The sequence below is a fragment of the Cyprinus carpio genome, chromosome A14 (genome assembly GCF_018340385.1).
Source record: "Cyprinus carpio isolate SPL01 chromosome A14, ASM1834038v1, whole genome shotgun sequence".
Taxonomy (NCBI): Eukaryota; Metazoa; Chordata; class Actinopteri; order Cypriniformes; family Cyprinidae; genus Cyprinus; species Cyprinus carpio.
The window spans coordinates 25,990,295-26,009,972 of record NC_056585.1 but is presented as its reverse complement, the minus strand read 5'-3'; the positions used below and the strand labels follow the sequence as shown (position 1 = coordinate 26,009,972).

General features: G+C 36.6%; 2 protein-coding genes across 3 annotated transcripts; both read right to left on the bottom strand.

The window, feature by feature from the left end:
- Nucleotides 1-551: 551 nt before the first annotated feature.
- On the bottom strand, nt 552-18,136 carry pde6a (phosphodiesterase 6A, cGMP-specific, rod, alpha). Its single transcript, XM_042770382.1, has 23 exons — nt 18,045-18,136; nt 14,921-15,485; nt 12,598-12,750; nt 12,285-12,374; nt 12,054-12,194; nt 11,856-11,930; nt 11,677-11,741; nt 10,360-10,426; nt 10,094-10,141; nt 9,812-9,961; nt 9,243-9,386; nt 8,969-9,034; nt 8,702-8,848; nt 7,861-7,968; nt 7,172-7,281; nt 5,417-5,504; nt 5,177-5,277; nt 4,940-5,047; nt 4,700-4,763; nt 4,075-4,149; nt 3,130-3,213; nt 2,155-2,323; nt 552-942 (listed from the first exon to the last, which is right to left on the bottom strand). The coding sequence occupies exons 2-23, from the start codon at nt 15,395-15,397 to the stop codon at nt 893-895; spliced, it is 2,580 nt and encodes an 859-aa protein (XP_042626316.1). The 5' UTR covers nt 15,398-15,485; nt 18,045-18,136; the 3' UTR covers nt 552-892.
- On the bottom strand, nt 16,254-19,671 carry tmem216 (transmembrane protein 216). Of its 2 annotated transcripts, XM_019114749.2 has the most exons (6): nt 19,582-19,671; nt 18,410-18,423; nt 18,230-18,323; nt 18,045-18,137; nt 16,725-16,926; nt 16,254-16,557 (listed from the first exon to the last, which is right to left on the bottom strand). In XM_019114749.2, exons 1-6 carry the CDS (start codon nt 19,592-19,594, stop codon nt 16,542-16,544), a joined length of 432 nt encoding a protein of 143 aa, XP_018970294.1. In that variant the 5' UTR covers nt 19,595-19,671; the 3' UTR covers nt 16,254-16,541. The 2 variants fall into 2 exon arrangements, with proteins under 2 accessions (XP_018970294.1, XP_042626318.1); XM_042770384.1 differs by lacking the exon at nt 19,582-19,671 and having other exon boundaries at nt 18,410-18,725.
- Between the last annotated feature and the right edge of the window lie 7 nt (nt 19,672-19,678).

Below are 19,678 nucleotides of genomic sequence, written 5' to 3'. Positions count from 1 at the left end.
GGTTCCTTTCACTGAGGGTATGTAGCAGAACATGCTGAATGAGAGCACTGTTAACGCAGCCTGTCGGAGAGCTGGGGGCAATTTGCTGCTCTGCTGGTTTGTGATTCAGATGTCAGAATAATCATTCCCTACTGCACTGTGTGTGTGAGGGGGATGCACATCTATCGGAGCAGGGTGTGTGTATTTGCTGTCACGTCAGAGCTAATTTTGGCTTTTGCAGTGGTTGCAGATTTTCTCGGCTCCACCTCTTTGCTGTGAGAGTGAGGTAAATGTAGCAGAAGACGTGACATCATAGCCATTGACGTGCAGTGACTGCGTCTGTGACATGACGTAAATGCCTCTTTTTGCTGTCCTGCCAATCAGCTCTCTTCCTTCTGAGTCGATAAGGCCAACACCCCCCTAGGTGTTATCCAATGCTTTTGTAAGACTGTTATGTATGTCCCAGTGGGACAGTTAGCACTAGCACACACACATGCATCCTAGGGGCAGAAGTCTTATTTTGCACAGCAACACAGTTACAAAAGCTTTAAAAAAATGATGTTAAGCTCAGAAATTCTTCATTTGATATTTATTTCTACATATAAATATTGAAAAAAAAACGTAATGTGGACTTTCCAACTGTATACACACTATACTCTCAAGTACATGTTATTTAATATGTAAGAATGCTCCATTCTGTACATTTTTAGCCATAGTCACTACAGTATAACTTTACAAACCTGATATCACCACTGGGACATTGCAATAGTCTGTTTCTTACACTAAAAGGTTTCCTTTACTTATAAACTCATGGCTAGTGTAAATAATTGTAACGCGACATCCTGCAGAGAGAAATCATAAAAGCAGTCCATTGTCGTACATTCTTATTGTCTGTTTTTATGCAGTTTGACGTCTAGGAAACGACACAGGTCTTGGACTGAGATGTGGGCTGGACTGCGTTTCCTGTGAGGAAAGAGAATTTGTTAATGGAAATGACGTCAATTGTTCGTAAAATGCATCCTTAATCGAACAGTTCATAAATTAAAACAATATGTATTTAGAAAATTCTTTACAAAAAAAATAATTTATTTTGTGAAAAACAAAAGGTGAAATTTTGAAAAATGCTCATGCTCCTCTTTTTAGTAAACCAAAAACAAACAAAAAAAAGGGTACCACAAAAGTAGTCCATATGAAGTCTTACAATAACTTTGTGCAAGTTTAAATGAATGGTTTATCCAAAAAGATGCATTTTTACTGAAAATGTACTAACCCTCAAGCCATCTAAGATTAGGAGGAGTTTGTTTCTTCATTGAAACAGATTTGAAGAAATTTTACATTGCATCACTTGCTCAGCAATGGATGCTCTGCAGTGAATGGGTGCCGTCAGAATGAGAGTCCAAACAGCTGATAAAAACATCACAATAATCCACACCACTCCAGTCCATCAGTTAACATATGGTGAAGTGAAAAGCTGTGTGTTTGTAAGAAACAAATCCATCTTTAAGGCATTTTAACATTAAAATTTTGTTTCTGGCCAAAATAATCCATAACGCTTCCTCTAGTGAAAAAGTCAATTTCCTGTTGTCCTCTCACATCAAAATACACTGACATATTTGTTTATACTGTTTTGGACTGTTTTTGTTTGTAAATGGAGTTTGATCTGTGCTTATTTCTCTCCTGATTCAGAAAAAAACTTTTTCACTGGATAAAGCAATACCATGGATAGAGGACTTGTACTTTAGCCGGAAGCAGCAGTTCAACAAACACACAGCTTTTCCCTTCACAACACATTAACTGTTGGACTGGAGTGTGTGGATTACTTGTAGATTATTGTGATGTTTTTATCAGCTGTTTTGACTCTCATTCTGACGGCACCCATTCACTGCAGAGCATCCATTGGTGAACACGTGAAACTACATTTCTCCAAATCTGTTCCACTGAAGAAACAAACTTGTGTGGCCTGAGGGTGAGTACATTTGTCATTCTCAGTGTTATTTCCTAAGAATCTTGTCCTCTTCAGTAGACATGGACCTTTATGATTCTATTGTTACATCATGCACCCACTTTATGTAAAAGAGCAGCACAAACATTCTTCAAAACATCATTTGTGTTCCACATTTTAGGGTCAGCTATTTCTTTGTTAGACAGTGAGACACCGTTTGAGTCACTATCTACCTTGTTTGCCATCTGAGGCGGCAGCGTTTACTTCCTCTTTAGCTTTTTTGGCCTCCTCCAGCTTGGCTACCTTGGCCTCATGAATTTCCTTCAGAGCGTTCCACTCCTTCCTGTTGTTCAGCAGACGCTCTAGCATGGGCGTGATCTCTACGTGGAAGCGAGAGAACTCCTGCGAGAGGGATGAGTAAGTAAAGAGGGAGTATCGTAGGCGGCTAATAATGTTGAGCGAATAAGAATCTTCTAGGACATACTAGATGTTGTATTATTGCATTTAAATTTTAAAGATTTATGATATGGATAGTTAGTCCATAGTATGGATTCTACTTTCATTTGTGGATTATAGCATTTGATGGCTTATTAAATGCATCATTTTTAATGAATGAGTTAAATTACACTGTCAAGACACTACAGGGCTGCTTCCAATCAAATGTAATCAGTATGTGTAGATACTGCAGATGTTACACCTGAAGTGGCGTTTAAATAAAGAGTATTTAATGCAGCTCAGAGGTGGCATGAATGCATTTACACTGTGATTACAAGTGCATAAACAATACTATGAGAATGTTTTCAAAATAACATTTTGATTATTAAAATATAAAATGATTTAAAAAATACAATTATTTATTAATTATTTAAAATTCTTAACTAACATTCAGAAAATCAAGTTTTGACATTTGTGAATGATTTGAACTGGTATATAATAGAATCCTGTGCTAATCAGTTTCCCCCCAGCCCTACTTGTGTGACTCTTCTTCACATCAAACTCTAATTCCAGCGGGCCTGTATTCTGACGTTCACAGTCAATAAAACTCAAGTATACAGACATCTGATCAAGACCAGCATTGTGCATTTATGCTGATGATTGTGTATCTGTTTCCTGATGGACTCTCGTCTGGATCCTGTGAACATTTAGAAGTGTAGATCAATGAAGTCCCATATGTCGTTTTGTTTACTAATCGAAATGGAGGACCTCACCTTGTAAACGAAAGCACAGACGAAATCAATAAAACCACACTGCAGTTTGGGAAGGTCGTCCGCTTTGTTCCGGTCCATCATGGGCTGGAAAAGAAACAGCATGTACTTAATACAGTATCAAAATGAAACCCCAAAACCTACCGAATGCCAGGGCTGTGTAGATTTTAGAGGGTTCATGAGTTGATGAAAATATAATAAGTCATAAAAATGTCAAATTAAAATGAATAAATACAATTTTTATATTTTAAATATTTAGTTTACGCTAAACTGTGAAACTGTGAACGTTGTTAAATTATTAAAATAGGGACATGATAAAATTGACAGAGGTGCTTTCGTCAGAAGCATGGATTGCAAATTAATTTACATGACATTTAAATGGTCATTCTATATTGTGACAATTAAAACTAAATTACATAACACATAGTAGAATTTGTTTAGAAAGGAAATTCTTTAGAAAGAAGAAAAAAAGAGGAATTGGGGAGAATCAATAAATTCTAAATCATTAACTGGCATTGTGTGAATAACTTGTAATCATGTAATCCATAAAAAGTAACTGTAATCTGATTATGAGCAATTTAAAATGTAATCTAATCTAATTACAATTACTACATTTTTGGAATCTGATTTCGTAATATAATTAGTTACTACTCAACACTGCCACTTCTTAACTGAAATCACAGTCATGGTGAAGAGCAATGCGACTAATGCACATTTCGAAGACACTTTTCAAAAGTTGACATTACATTCCTGCATTTCCAATCACAGCTAAGGAAAATGGCGAGTTTGGGATCGCTCTGTTTGACTGGGCCATTGTGACCGCTCTTTCTGATTCACTGCACCGCATAACAGGCAGTACATCACGACATGACCCATGGGAACTTTTCATTCTTATTCCCTTTGTCTCAGCCCCCTTCCCAACACCCTTCATTCCAGGCGCTTTCTCACAATAGGCTGCTGCTCCAGCACTGTCCTCTCCAGGTCACCCTGCTCCCAGAATTCTGCAGCAACAGACAACGCCACCTAGAGGACATAATCACAAATAAACTTAGATTAATGCTCCTTATAGATGCATATGGAGAGATGCAAATATGGATTTTGCGTGTAACTAGATTTCAAATAAATTAACTGTGCATTAGAGACCATTAATGACTTAGAAAAAGCTACATAACAATTCCCACTGAGACAGACCTGGCACATGTCCCATTTGCAACTATAAAATTTGGCTCTATCGTTGTTCTTGGATCTACTTCCATGAATATAATAACAACATCAAAAAGAAGAATGTTTATTTTTTAAAAATGCATGATATTCGGCAGAATATAATCTCATGCATGTGAGATGATCTTCATTGCCGTCTGCTGTGAAATGCATATAATAATGAGTGTTAAACAATGAATGTAAACAACACATCCATGGATACATTATCATATGAATGGGGTTTCAGACTCATTATGGCAGCGATTTAATTTTCCTATGCAGTCACACCCTTGGCTGCCCTAGATATTTGAATACATTGTTGTAGTATCAGGCCTTGCATGTGACATTGCATTATGCATTAGAAATATCTAACCTTGCTCTGAATCTCCCATGGCTTGGCGATGGCTGACAAATCACAGGCAGTCATCATCATAGCCCTGCGGTGTGGAAAACCAAAACACCATGCTGTGAATTCATATTTATGAAGCCTAAAAGGCACCAAATTCAGACTGCTGCATATTACCTTTTGCAAGGATATAATGCAGGTTATTGAGCAAACAGTCATTATAGGTGATATTAGTTTTGTAACAGGCTATTTTCTCACGTCACTTACATGACAATCTCTTTCCGAGTTGTTTCGTACATCATGTATTTGGTCCAACTGTCCAAGCTCTCGTAGGTCTTGGACTGATCAACGATCTTCTGAAACATGGTCCTTTTCCTGTGGAGGCACATCATTATTAATTTCATGTTAATCATGCTTTTGCAGCTCTGACTGCAAGACTAACTCTGAATAAATGATTCACAAAAGCCAAGTACATCCCACACGGCTGAAAAATAACATTCTCACTTGAAATACAAGGCCAAGTCTGTTGCGATGATAGCTATGTCCATCAAATGGATGACGGTTTCGTGCTGTCTTCGGTTCAGATTCTGGTAGATATTTAAGGCCTGGGAAAACAATTTATTTCTCTCACTGCTGGCAGTTATTTTTGGGCTTATCAACTAGATGCACATTCTCAACGGTCTGTAGAGTTCAAAATTGTAATGATGAAAAACACCCAGAAATGTAATACATTTTCAGCATTACCTCATCTCTAAGCAGAGTTTTTCCAAATTCCAGATGGTGCCTCTCCAGAATGGAGGAACCATGCAGCTTTGCCAGTGGATTCCCAGACCTGGCAAAGTCATCACAGAAATGGCATATTAAAACCTAGAAGGTCACAGACTTTCGATAAAAATGAATGCAAATAGGCATAATGCAATGTGATATGCCAGTTTGCATAAATTTAACATGATTCAAATATACAGTACAGGTCAAAAGTTTGGAAACATTACTATTTTTAATGTTTTTGAAAGAAGTCTCTTCTGCTCATCAAGCCTGCATTTATTTGATAAAAAATACAGAAAAAACTGTAATATTGTGAAAATATTATTACAACTTAAAATAATAGTTTTCTATTTGAATATACTTTAAAAAAATAATTTATTCCTGTGATGCAAAGCTGAATTTTCAGCATCATTACTCCAGCCTTCAGTGTCACATGTAACATCCAGTCTATCACATGATCATTTAGAAAATCATTCTAATATTCTGATTTATTATGAGTGTTGGAAACAGTTCTGCTGTCTAATATATTTGATGAATAAAAGGTTAAAAAGAACTGCATTTATTCAAAATTAAAAAAAATTTCTAATAATATATATTTTCTAATAATATATTTTCTTTACTATCACTTTTTATCAATTTAACACATCCTTGCTGAATAAAAAGTATTGATTTTATTTAAAAAAAAAAGAAAGAAAAAAAAAAATTAATGACCCCAAATTACTGACCAGTAGTGTATATTGTCATTACAAAATATTTATATTTCAAAAACATAGCTTCTTTTTTTTTTTTTTTTTTTTTTTTAATTTTTTATTCATCAAAGTATCCTAAAAAAGTATCACATGTTCTGAAAAAATATTAAGCAGCAGAACTGTTTCCAACTTTGATAATGAATCATCATATTAGAATGATTTGTAAAGGATCATGTGATAATGATCCTAAAAATTCAGCTTTGCATCACAGAAATAAATGATAATTTAAAGTATAATACATTTAAAAACAATTATTTTAAATTGTAATAATATATCACAATATTACATTTTCTTTCTGTATTTTTGATCAAATAAATGCAGGCTTGATGAGCAGAAGAAACTTCTTTCAAAAACATTAAAAACAGTAATGTTTCCAAACTTTTGACCTGTACTGTAAATGTTGGCTTCTTAGATCTAGATATAAATGTTGGTTCCTTAGATTAAACTGTATTTTGAATGCAAATAGAAATGTATCTTTGATGATTATTGTACAGTAGGCACGATAATTTATTAAACTATATATATATATATATATATATATATAGATATAGATAGATAGATAGATATTTAAAATGTCTAAGCTGCTTTTTTTGCATATTGTGAAAATGACGATCATTTGCAGTCAAGTTATGTTACATAAGTTGCATAAAAAAAAAAAATGCATATAAGGTCAGGATTTTAACCCCGTCTGTTTGCATGCTACAACAAAAATGGTTTACATTTTTTTTTAAAAGATTACATTCAAATGTATTGATTTAGCAGATGTTCATTTAGCAGAATGTGTTTTTTTAGTCACATCTTATCCTGCATAGGAATCCATGTGACACAGTGGTGCCCTCTCAAAAACTGCTGCATGATACCCCTGGAAGTGGATGTTAGTGATATAAAAATGAGAATGCCTCCACACTTTATTTCTGAATACTGTAATGCACATATCTTTTTCTTTGGTAAGAGCAGTGGGATATTAACTGTAATGAGTACATACTTCATCTGGTAGAGGTTGTTAGTGCCGCGGTGGTCAATATCATGACAGAGCCCAGCGGTCACCATCGCCATCGTCTCCAGGTCGGTGTAGTAGCGCTTCAGGTCACCTGTCTGAGACACAATAGAGCCGGTTTAACAGGCTTCAAGGTGGAGCCTCCTTAAGACACATCCCCTTCTCTTGTAGAGCACGAGGCTGACTAGTGAGGGCTCATTAGGCTCAGTGAAGCATGGGAGTAGTGCTGAGAAAGGCTCATTAGCAGCCTGGCTTGCATTTCTTCCAGCCCTCCAACACTCCATCCTTCCTGACGTTTGGCCAGCTCGCTGTGATTACACATGACTTAACCAGAAGCAGGTTTACACTCGAGTGATTAATTAGATGGGGCCGTCTGCCATTTCGGAAAATGTGTGTTGGAAATGGGCCGTATCATTAAACATGTTCCCTAAAAAAGGCCCACGATTCTTGCACCCACCAAACAGAGGGGCAAATTTATCAAATGCTTTGTTGCAAGGCTAACATGGCTGGTTTGTTTGTTTTTCTTGTTTGCAGGGTGAGAACAGTCAATGTATTCATAGCTAGGGCTTCACTAGCCTTTGCTGAGCAACATGAGGTCTTGTGTCTGAAGGGAGGGCAGATTCGGAGAGGGGTTGAGATGAGATTTTTAGGTAATATTTGAAATGTTATTCACTTACCATGAGCAGTGTAAACATGGTCTGGCCCACGTTGAAGCCATGCCTCCAGTTGTGGTACGTGATCTTCCTGTAACCTTTACTGACTGAGTACACAAAGCGCACCAGGACCTAGAGAGAAATCAATTTCAGCTAAGTCTTACAAGGCACTGCAAATATTGTATTTACATTGTATGTACAATGTGCAATAAAACATTTTAAAGAGAGTGCATTGAAACATTTAGTGCATTTTGGTGCGTGGTAGGGTGAATGTACATAAATCATTGATGATAACTTATGAACTCTAATTATATCCAACTATATCCACATACACGCAGTAACTTGTATAAGGCGATATATACTATATAGCATTTCTTAACTGCTTGATTTCTTGTATCGCCACAAAATATAAGCTGTATTTTCATCCAGTTGTGAATGTGATAAGTCATGAAGATATTAAGATATAAATTAAGCTCAAGATTTTTTTTTTTTGCAAAGCTGCATTGAAAAAGCGTTTTGTGAAAACAGCTATAAATCTGACTTTACTTGACAGTTAACTGCAAAACAGGTTGGAGGTTTTCGATTATTACCAAGTATTACAATGATTTTTAAGATCATTCTTTTCAGGTATTCAAATTCTCTTTAGGTTTTGATTTTAGAACAATCTTGAAAGGAAAGATAAGAACATGTTTAAGAAAATGAACCTGTGAATCTGACCCCATGAACATTAATGTGGCCTATTTTGTCTTATACAGTAAGCAAACAATGTCCCAAATAAACATCCACCCAGAAAACCTCTAAAAAAAGCTAGTTAGACATATGGTCAAAATATACCGAAAGGATGTGAGCTCCCATTATCACTCACCTCACGGGGAATATGGAACTTGTCTACCACACCGAGTTCATAGTACATCTTGATGCCACACTTCACCAGGTCCAACTCACTGAACTCAAAGTCACAGAAGTGAAACTCAAAGATCTCAGATTCCTCCGAGTCTGGCAGCGTTTCGAACTGTATAGAGAGAGACAGCACAGCTGAACACGCACATCTATAAAACAACTAGACATTAAACCATATGATTTTTATTATTATTTGTGTGTGTGTGTGTGTGTGTGTGTGTGTGTGTTTTACCAGAATATCCTCCAGCTCGTCCTCGTCACATTCATCAGGTTCTTTGTCATACACCTCACGTGTGTTCTGAACAAAAACATCATTTTTACAAAGCTGATATTCTTCTATGTTCATAAAACCCATTTTTATAAGACAATCAATCAGTGTCATATATGACAACACTGCTTCTCCACATATACTTCACACGTGCTCTAACCAGCTTTACCAATGTAGTGTAACTGATTTTAATTAGTGCACACTAGGGACTAAGCCCCGTCAAGTTGGAGAAACCCACCAAGATATTCTGAATCTCATCTTTCCTGCACTTGACGTGGTACATGACCATGTCCTGAAAGATGTCCTTGCGATTTTCCAGCTTGTTCATCTTGTCATACGTGTCTGTATTCAGCACTGACCAGCCCAGGAACTGAGTGAGCGACTGACATAGATTCAGATTCAGGTTACTTTTACATTCAAGTTCAGATTCACACTGAGATAAAATTACATAAGTCTTTAATCTGACTAATATAACCAAACATTCAGATGGAAATGAATTGGAAAACTACAAAAAAAGCATCACATCGCCGCATGACTGAACTCAAATGAAAGGCTCTGTGGACTGTAGCAGTGAGATAAATGGAGACATAAGTACAAAGTACTTTTTGGAGACTTTAGAGATTTGGCTTAGCAGTTTAGTTGAATCCAACAAACACAGCATAATAGATTGAGAACATGGCTAACTTTCAAGGAGCAAAACACACTATGAAATGTTCTCAGTGATGCATAATGCAGAGTCTGCTGATCTATCCATTACTATATATTTAGCTATGACACACTACTGGTCTATACTGTGGCCTCAAATACCTCCATTAGTGTTTCGTCCATGTCATCAAAAGGCTTTCCATCTTTCCTGTTATAGAACGTGGCCACGCCAACGATTTCCTCTTTCTTGTTAACGATGGGCAAAGAGAGCACATTCTTTATTGTCCATCCAGATTCATCCAGAGGCTCTTTCTGGCAGGATACATTAAGATTTGTAAATATACAAAAAGCTGAGGTATACAGCGTTCCTTTTTGGAACACTGTTTATTTAATTTCATTGATTATTTAGGGCTTTCACGGAAGCAGAAGTTAAGGTGGGCTCACTTGAAATTCAAAGAACTCGTCTTCAGCGGCGTTCATGATGTTACAGATCTGTAAGACAGAGTGAAGAGAAAGCAGCAGTCACGCTCACTGAGAAGGGGCATTGCTTGCTGATTAATTACTGTTCACAAAATTACAATTATCCATCATTTCAGTGTGGGAGCACATTCTATTCCCCCTCGCTGTGCACATGACAGGAGCATTATAAACCATAATAGATTTCAACTACTGTGGCATCAGGAGAGGAAAATATGGGTCTAGACTCTCACCAGGCCGTTCTCTGCAACGTAGGTGGGAAGCCCACTCACTAATGCCCAGTGGTCAGCTGGAGGGTTACTGTAAAGACAATGCATATGTGTCTGACCAGAACAATTCAGCACTTTTCTTACAAAAATCCCATATTTATTTTCTAGGTGGTACATTTAAAAAAAAAAAAAAAAAAAAAACACACACAGTCTCTTATGCAAATCAAGGCTGAATTAATTACAGTAAAAACAGTAATACAGTTAAATAATATTAAAATTTAAAATAACTGATTTATATTCGAAATCTAGCAAGTTGTATTTTGTTTTTTTTGTGAATGTATTATTTTTAAGTATTATTTATACAGTTTGAAATTTTTATTTTTTTATTTTGATGCTTAACAAACATTTATTATTATTACTACTATATGCGCCGTTCATACGGGACACGTCCCGGCCAGATTTTAATATTGCCTAAAACGTCCAAAGCAGTTTGACCAATAACATGCAGGTATTATACATAATCGACCAATCCTGGGGCTGCGCGTGAGAAGGCGAGTTCTACATGGAACAATCAAAGCGATGCAATATGCGCACGTGTTCGTTCGTTCGTTCGTTCGTTTGACTTAAATCGTCACTGCTCAAAAAAACAAAACAAAAAAAAACAAAAAAGACAGCAAAGTAGGTGCGAGAGCGATCCGAAAGCATAAGGAGCCGTCTGCTCTGCTCTCTAGCTCTCATGAATGTCGCACAACGATCGACCTGCAAACAGCCAAAACCTGGATATTTTAGGCAATATTAAAATCCTGACCGGGAGGTGTCCCGTATGAACATTCCCGTATATGGTCACCCTAAGTTAATCAGAGTTGTGCTGCTTAATATTTTGTGGAAACAGTGATGTGTGTTTGGTTTTTTTCCAAGATGCTTTGATGAACACAGTTCATAAGAACAGCATTTATTTGAAATAGAAATATTTTGTGACATTATAAATGTCTTTACTGTTAACTATTGATCAAGTAAATGCATTCTTGCTGAATAGAAGCAATGGTAGTGCCTCTATGCTAGGAATATGAAAATTTGTACTTTAAAATTAATTATTTCTCAGGCCTGGCTCATCAGGAGGGCCTAGATGAGCCCATCCATGAGTTTGACGCACCCTTGCAAACACCAGATCTGTCTGGCCCACCGTAGCATGGAGCCAGACATGCTATTTCTTGATACAGTATGTTTATAAGGTACAATAATTACAATGCATGTAATGTAGAACAATGCATGAGTATGGGTTTAATTAAATGCCAAGTGGAAGCTCAAATTTAACAGGCAATATAAAATGTATTAACTTACGGAATGACTTTGATGTCCTCCTTTCCATGCAATATGTAATCAATCACTTTGTAGAAAATCACTTCCTGAAGCAGAATTAATACCGTAAGCCAAACATGTGACAGCATGTAAGAATTCATTCAGGGCAGTTTTGTGTTTCTCTGACATGATTAACCAAACATATTCAGTGCATCACTCACTCTTCCATCAGGGGTCTTTGGTCCGCTGTAAGGGGGCACCTCTCCCATCAGTACGGGCCAAAGATCAAAGAACTCCTGCAGAGAAATGAATAAAAATACAATATTTCAATACTCTTGAACAGACAATTTACAAATAGTTACAAGTTCAAGCTACAAATCCAGCTGCATATTTCATGCAATGAATAAATAACCAGTCACTTTAGTTTTGGTCATGTCGAGGAGGCCCACAGAGTAGCGGTCACAGTTGAGGAAGGCTCGGACTGTATAGAGGGCCTTGTGGAACTGTCGTTCAATGTCAGTCAGCTCCTCAAACACTTTGCTGGCAGACCAGAGCAACACTCAATGCAGATGTGAGAAAAAACGACAAGATCATGGAGCAGCAGTGTTTACGGGTCAATGTCTTAAATCTCAATCTCCCAGAAATCCCACCTGTCCTCTTCTGGTTTCACAGTTGTGCAGGTAGCTCAGGTGAAAAACTCGCAGCACAAGATTGGCAAAGTTGAGATATTTCTTCAGCGTCTACAAGACAGAGTTAGATTTACTCCAATAGAGCGTTTAATCTGTTCTGTAGAAGTCTGTTTAATCAGAATGCTTCACTGGGGATTTGAGATTAAAAGTATGGGTGGGGAGCACAATGCATATAATTAATCTTTCTGGTATTGTTTACATTTCAGATTGGCATCCTCACAGAGACTCCTACTCCTACTGTTGAGTATAAACACAGAGCATAAGTGAATGCTACCTCTTCATCCTGAGCAGTGAAATGAGGAGCGCCAATCTTGTTGACCGCCATCATGACGGCCACCATGTCCTTGCCGTTCATGATGGGAGTCGCGAGCACGTTCTTGGTCTCGTACTCCGTGAGGGTGTCTACAAAGTCACTGAAGTGGCTGTCCTGGAGAGTGAAACATGTGGTAAAACATCACTGACATATACAATTAAATAGCTTAATTTAGCAAAAAAGGTTTGCTTATTTCGGGCTGTGTTGACAGTCCTTTACCTAATTTGGTGTTCCTAGTTTATGCACCTCAGTTTTTGAGGGAAAAAAAGGATTATTGGTGGATAATTTGGGCAATATGTAGGCGGCATTAGCTAAGATCATTGAGGCCTATGATCAATCAGTTCCATAAAGAAGTCAATAGATTTTAATCCAATGCAATAAAAATAAACAAGCAAATTCTAGAAAACTAGAATATTCTCTCCAGGTCAAAATGACCAGAGCACAAAATGAGGGTTAAGATTGATTTTTTGCTGAGTTATAATACCTATTAAAACACCATTAACACTTTACAATAATATAAACGCATTAACATTAACTAACAATGATCAATACATTTGTTACAATATTTGGCAACACTACTTTACAGTGTCCCTTTTGTATGTTATATGCACTTAATCCTAATCCTAATATTATTCATATTTATCAGTACTGAAATATATAATTACACAGTAACAAAGACATCTTTAAATAAAGTGTAATCGAATATTCAATAATCTTCGTTAAAGTTAAATACCATCGCTAGTCCATGCTAACTGATGTAGTTAACTAATGATAACAAATGGACAAACATTTTTAATTAAATTTAATTAAACATTTGGTAACTCTTTATTTATACAGTCTCCTTTATACACATTCTATTTACACTATAGAAATAACAGTAAATTATGCATAATTATATGCAACTAACCCTAAACCAAATCCAAATATGAAAACCTAAACTGTAACCAAATATTGTTGTTGTTTTTTTTTTCTTCATTTGTCAATATCAGGCATAGATTTCTGGATAATATTTCAATAACTGATGTTATTGAATTTCTCTCATTTCAGGTGCCTCTGAAACATTCTTTATATCCTGTGTCACATCAGCACTAGAAAGGGAACGTGAAATGTAAGCAGTGATATTCTGCTGAGTTGTGGAACACGGCGTTAGACACTGACCTTTAGATTTAATCCAGGATCGCTCTAATTCAGCTCAGATTAAAGACTTTAACAGAACACACCGCGGGAGCGCGCTGGCCTGCGCTGATGCAGCACTTAGTCTCGCATACTAATAACAGAGCTACAGTGCAGTGCACAGAAAATGAGAAGAAATCTCCCTCTCAGAATGTTCAAAATCGCTCACTTGTTTTGTTTAGGGAGCGGGTAACACTCTTTGCATATATAACAGTGTATCTGTGGATATTTGTGGTGGGTCAGCAGTCTGTAAGACATCTGAAACTGAGATAGCAAGCTGTCGCCACCTCCAGGGTTTCACAGACCCGCTTGGTATTTCGGTCACATAACTCAAAGATTGAAAACACCCATTTTTTAAAGTGATCATGAGCACTACAGAGGAAAGCGTATTGCTGTCTGAGAAGCAGTGAAGCACACTGTGTGCCACAAGAAAAAAGAAACAGCCTGTTTCTTTGAAAAATGGTTAGTCATTTCCACTCAAAGAGAGGGAGATTTCACACTCATGCATATCTGTCTGTGCAGCATCTCCTGCACATTTCTCAAGTTTATCAGCAATGCACAGTACTAATTAGCATAAAATCCCATTTTAGAGCTCACGGAAAAAAGATACAGACGCTGTCACTAGGGCAGTATCCTTTAAAAAGATACTATTTAGGTTTTAATATGTATACTGGAGCTACTAATGTGTTCCTTAAAGGTACTAATATGCACCTTTCAGGGGTAAATAAGGTACAAAGTTGTGCTTTTTGAAAAGGTGTCGCCCTAATGACAGCTTTTGTACCTTTTTTTCTAAAAAAAAAAAAAAAAAAAAAAAAAGTGTGGATGTTTATGTAATAATGTATTTGCTTTTCATGCCAGAAACCCGTTTGATTTGAACTGTTGGTTATAATTCATGAAAACAGAAGAGACACATCTATTGCGCTTATGAAAATTATATTTTGAATATTCAAGCATTTATAAGCATCTCTTTTTCAGCTGATCATGATTTTGAATCAAATACGAGTAGCGTCGCATTGCTCTCTGCAGGTCATATTGTGAATTGCACTTCATTTTCATAACACAGGACTGGATAGCTGAACTATCTGTTCCTCATCATGGCTAGTTCTCCTACCTGTGTGACATCAGGTACATTGACTGTCTTCTTGGTGGTGGCCACATGGCCCACAATGCCTGTGTCCAGCGGGTACACGATCTCACTGTCCGGTGCCACCAGACACTCCTCCAGTGTGGCATCTTTATGGACGTTGAAGATTCGTGTGGCCAGTTCAGCTATGCCGTTCCTCTGGCGGTACATGAAGAGACTCATGCGGTCGGCTCTCATAATGAACGTGAGATGCCTCATGAGGTTGAACACGGCCCTCTCCATCTGCAGGTTTTCCTGCATGTCCCGCACCATATCAAAAATGACCTCGCACTCTTCAATAGAGCTCAGGTCGTGGTAAGAGCTGATGTCCACTTCTGTTTTCTTGGTGGTCGCTAGAAGGTCAGAGACGACCTTCGCCCGGAACCTGGAGTCGTAGTACTGCTTGGCAAAAGTCGGATTACTGTCCAAAAACTTCTCAGCCACATCCTTGTCCACTGCAGCCATTTTTTTAGCTGTCAGTGAAGTGTTACACTTGAAAGGGTTTTCTATATAGTGTTAGAGTTGCCCAAAGCTTCTGTGTGGTCCTATGCACCTGGTCAGCAGGATGGTGAGAAACACTTGGGATTACTGGAGATTGTTTTAAAGAGGCGTCTGTGTGTGCTCATAATCCTGTGTCCAATAGTAATTAGGATTATGATATTCACCTGACAGCAGTCACAGTATGCATAAACATGAATTGACACAGTTAGAAGAACATCTGGGAAACTAAGAACTTTATTTTAACATTGAGGTTGCTGCTTGCCTGAATTGTCACTAATTTAATGTTGCAAACCTAAATTCCTGTCTTTCAGTATCATGTACGTGAAAATGCAAATACATAAAGCACTTTTCAAAGGTTTCGCGATTGGTGCGATTTTTAAAGAAATTAATACTTTTATTCAGGAGGCATACATTAAACTGATTAAATGTGACTGTGAACACATTTGTAATGTTACAAAAAATATATATTTGAAATATAACTTTCTATTCATCGAAAAAATCCTGAGCCATGAAAACAAATGCATCACAGTTTCCACAAAAATATTAAGCATTCAACTGTTCTCAACATTGATGATAATCAGAAGTTTTTCTTGAGCCGCAAATCAGCATATTAGAATGATTTCTGAAGATCATGTGACACTGAAGACTGGAGTAATGATGCTGAAAATACAGCTGTGCATCACAGGAATAAATTACATTTTAAAACATATTAAAATAGAAAACTATTATTTTAAATTGTAATATTTCACAATATTACCGTTTTACATTTCAGAAACACGTGTATGTGTGTGTTTGTGTAGTAAGTATATGATGACAGTTGTTTCACTCTACCATTTAACAATGGCAAACTTTATTTACATAAATACATTTACATAGCAATTAAAAACGCATTATTTATAAAATTCTGTGTACACTGAAAATAGCGTTTAATACAGCTCAAGATCAACTTAATAAAGGTGCTTAATATATTTGTTTGAAAAACTGTACAAAAAAAAAATGTGTTTAATGTAACTTCAATGTGTTGCAAATCTTGACAGCTCTCAATCTGAAAGACTGCGAGCTTATTCCGTTCAGTGTTTTCAGTCTGACGTCAAAAAAGCAGATGGAATTAATAAATGTTGGCCCTGAAAGAGAGTGGAAAAAATAAATATCTTGTATTTTAAAATACCTTGAGAATTATGTTGCAAAATTTCTTCTAATCCATGTACATGTCTTTTCATAACATGTATGTCTCTTTATAACTATGGGATGAATATATGTTGAAAAACATACAAAATACAGAAGCAGTTACCTTGAAAAAACCGAAATGGTTATGATCCCCAGAACCAGCTCAAAGCTGTAGAAGCAGAGCAGCACAGCATTGAGCACAAACTCCAGCCGCAACACAAAGGTCTGCAGCAGAAGGTAGTAGACGCTCAGCACCGCACAGGGCACCAGAACTGCAACACTCACAAACAGAGCCAGAGAGCGCTGGCACAGGTTCCCCTTCCAGCCTGAACGTCAGAATTCACAGGCCATTATTTGCTACATGGATCAATGCACTTTTACCGGTACAAACAGGGTAATCAATCTTTATCATCCATCTGTTATGATGACATTCATCCACTCACTGCCACTGCAGGGTTGAGAGGTTCGGAACTGAACAGAGAAAGTCTCTTAAATTCCAATTCAGTTCCCGGAATTTTCACAGGATTTAAACTGATGCCACAAAAAGGATGTAGAATTGTAATTCAAATTTAGTAAAATAAGAAGTAATTAAATTAGTAAAATAAGAAGATTTCATTTATTTCCATTTTCATATGAATTTCTCATCAGCATGATATTAATGTGTTTCATTTTTTTTTAATAAATGCACTTTAAACACTTGATATTTTCTTGAATGCTGTAATTTAGCCCACCGTCTTCTAAATCAAGCCAAATACTATAAACAGAAACACAATGAAAATGAATGCTGTGATAATCACTTTGACATTTGTATTTAAATGAACACAACGGTTCAAAAGTTTGGGGTTGATAAGATTTCTCAAGGTTTTTGAAAGACTAAAACAATACAGTAAAAACAGTTGTGAAATATTGTGAAATATTATTATAATTTAAAATAACAGTGTTCTGTTAATGATCTATGAATACATAATGATCTATGTCTATGAATATATTTTAGTTAAATATATATAAGTGTGGAAAACAGTTATGTTGAAAACCGAAATACTTTTTTTTTTTTTTTTTTCAGAATCCTAAAGTTCAAAAGAACTGCATTTATTTAAAATAGAAATCTTTTGTAAAATTATAAATGTCTTTACTGTCACTTTTGATCAATATAATGCATCCTTGCTGAATGACTGTGAATAAAATACTACATTAACAGTGTAATTATAAATATTATTTTGCAAATTCCTCTGCTGTGTGACTGTATTATATGTACTTATATTATGAATGCATTGTATTTTGAATTAGATTCTTCTTCCTGCCATTTCAATTCAAAGATCTTAATTCAGTTTTGCACATCCCTGCTCTGAAGAGTGGGCTTCTGAATGAGGACGATTTTAGTCCTCTGTATAAAATAAGAGTTGATTTTACAGCTACTTCTAGAACAGCATCACAGCGCACTGACCATAGAAGAGTCTGAGGGTTTCCAGGCCCAAGAAGAGGAGCAGCAGGACAACATCCAATATCAGATTGGCTTGTGGGTAAGGGAGGATCACCCCTACAAATGGCACAGCAAACACTGATTACGTCACATACGGAAACAAACCTTCCATCTCAGCCGCTCGATGCTTTATTGAGCCCATACATCACCTTTGTAGATAAACATAAGAATCTCAGCGATGAAGAAAGCTGCAAAATACCAGCCGTTCAAGTGAAACAGGATCTGTAGCGGTGTGGAGGACAACTGAGACACTTTGTTAAGAAGCAACATGAACAGTAAACAAATATAGAGATGGAGGTGTAATTCAGAAAACTGTGAAGGAAGGATACGACAGGCTGTCCTTCTGCAAAAGCAAAATTAAATACTGAATTAATGAACATAATGCAGCAGTGTAAGGAGAGACTGGGAGTTGTAATTGTAACTATCTCTGTCTCTTTCTGTTTTTGGTCCTAAATCTCTCAAAAATGTACCAACCTCAGACCACAATCAATCTCAGTCAATTTAAGATCTGTTATCACAAAGCAAACTTCTTTACAAAATGATGCTGAAACTAAGTAGATAATCTGTAACAGCATGACATTCACATTCTCATTAAATCCATCTTTTTAAATACAAATACACTGATTTTTAATGATTTGATTTAGTATTATTTTTTCTTCTTCTTTTCTTTTCAATACTTGGTAGCTTGGAAACCAGTTTTTGCCACTGAATAATAATAATAATAATAATAATAATAATAATAATAATAATAATAATAATAATAGTAAGTAACTGCGACTTTTATTTCACAAATCTGTTTTGTTTTTTTGTTTTTTGTTTTTTTAGTCAAAAGTCCTATTCTCAGAGGAGAAAATACTGCTTTCTTAGAATTGCGAGTTTATATTAAGTTTGTATCTCACATATCTGAGAAAAGGTTCAGAATTGTGAGATAAAAGGTCTTTTTCCCCAGCGGGCAGACATACGGTAGACTCACTAACGTTACCGAAACCTTAACTCTTTTGGAGTTCTTCTCAAACAGAGAAGTTTTGCTGAAACTTCTGCAGTGACTATCAGACATGAGCAACACATGGGCTTAAACACCCTGAGAATAAAGTGGGTATGTAACGAATGAGTGCAGCTTGTGCATGCTTTATACAACAAGCGATAAAAACTAACGACCATTGACGCACAATGATCCCAGTCTAGCAGTTGTGTTACTTTAAATGTTCAGTTCAGAAGCAAACCACAAGTAACTCACTAGAATTCGAGTTAATAAATATTTCCTAACATGACAAAACGACTGTAGCGTTAGTGTTGTGAATGGTTAGCATTAGCTAGAAGATGCTTCGCCTTCATTCGAATCAAAAGAGCATTAAATTGATCGCTTGTTGTTTACCAAAACGATTTATTCGGCTTCATTAAAGCCATTTGCCCTGTTCACGATAAAACATAGGTAAATGTGTGCCGATATCAAGAGAAAATCCACTCGTTAGGATCAAATCCCAAAACTCTTTCTGCTTACCGTGTGCGGCCATGTTGAGTTGTTATGGAAACGGCATACTGTGGGCGGAGACAACCATCAGCCGTCCAATCAAAACACGCATGAAAAAACCAAGCGC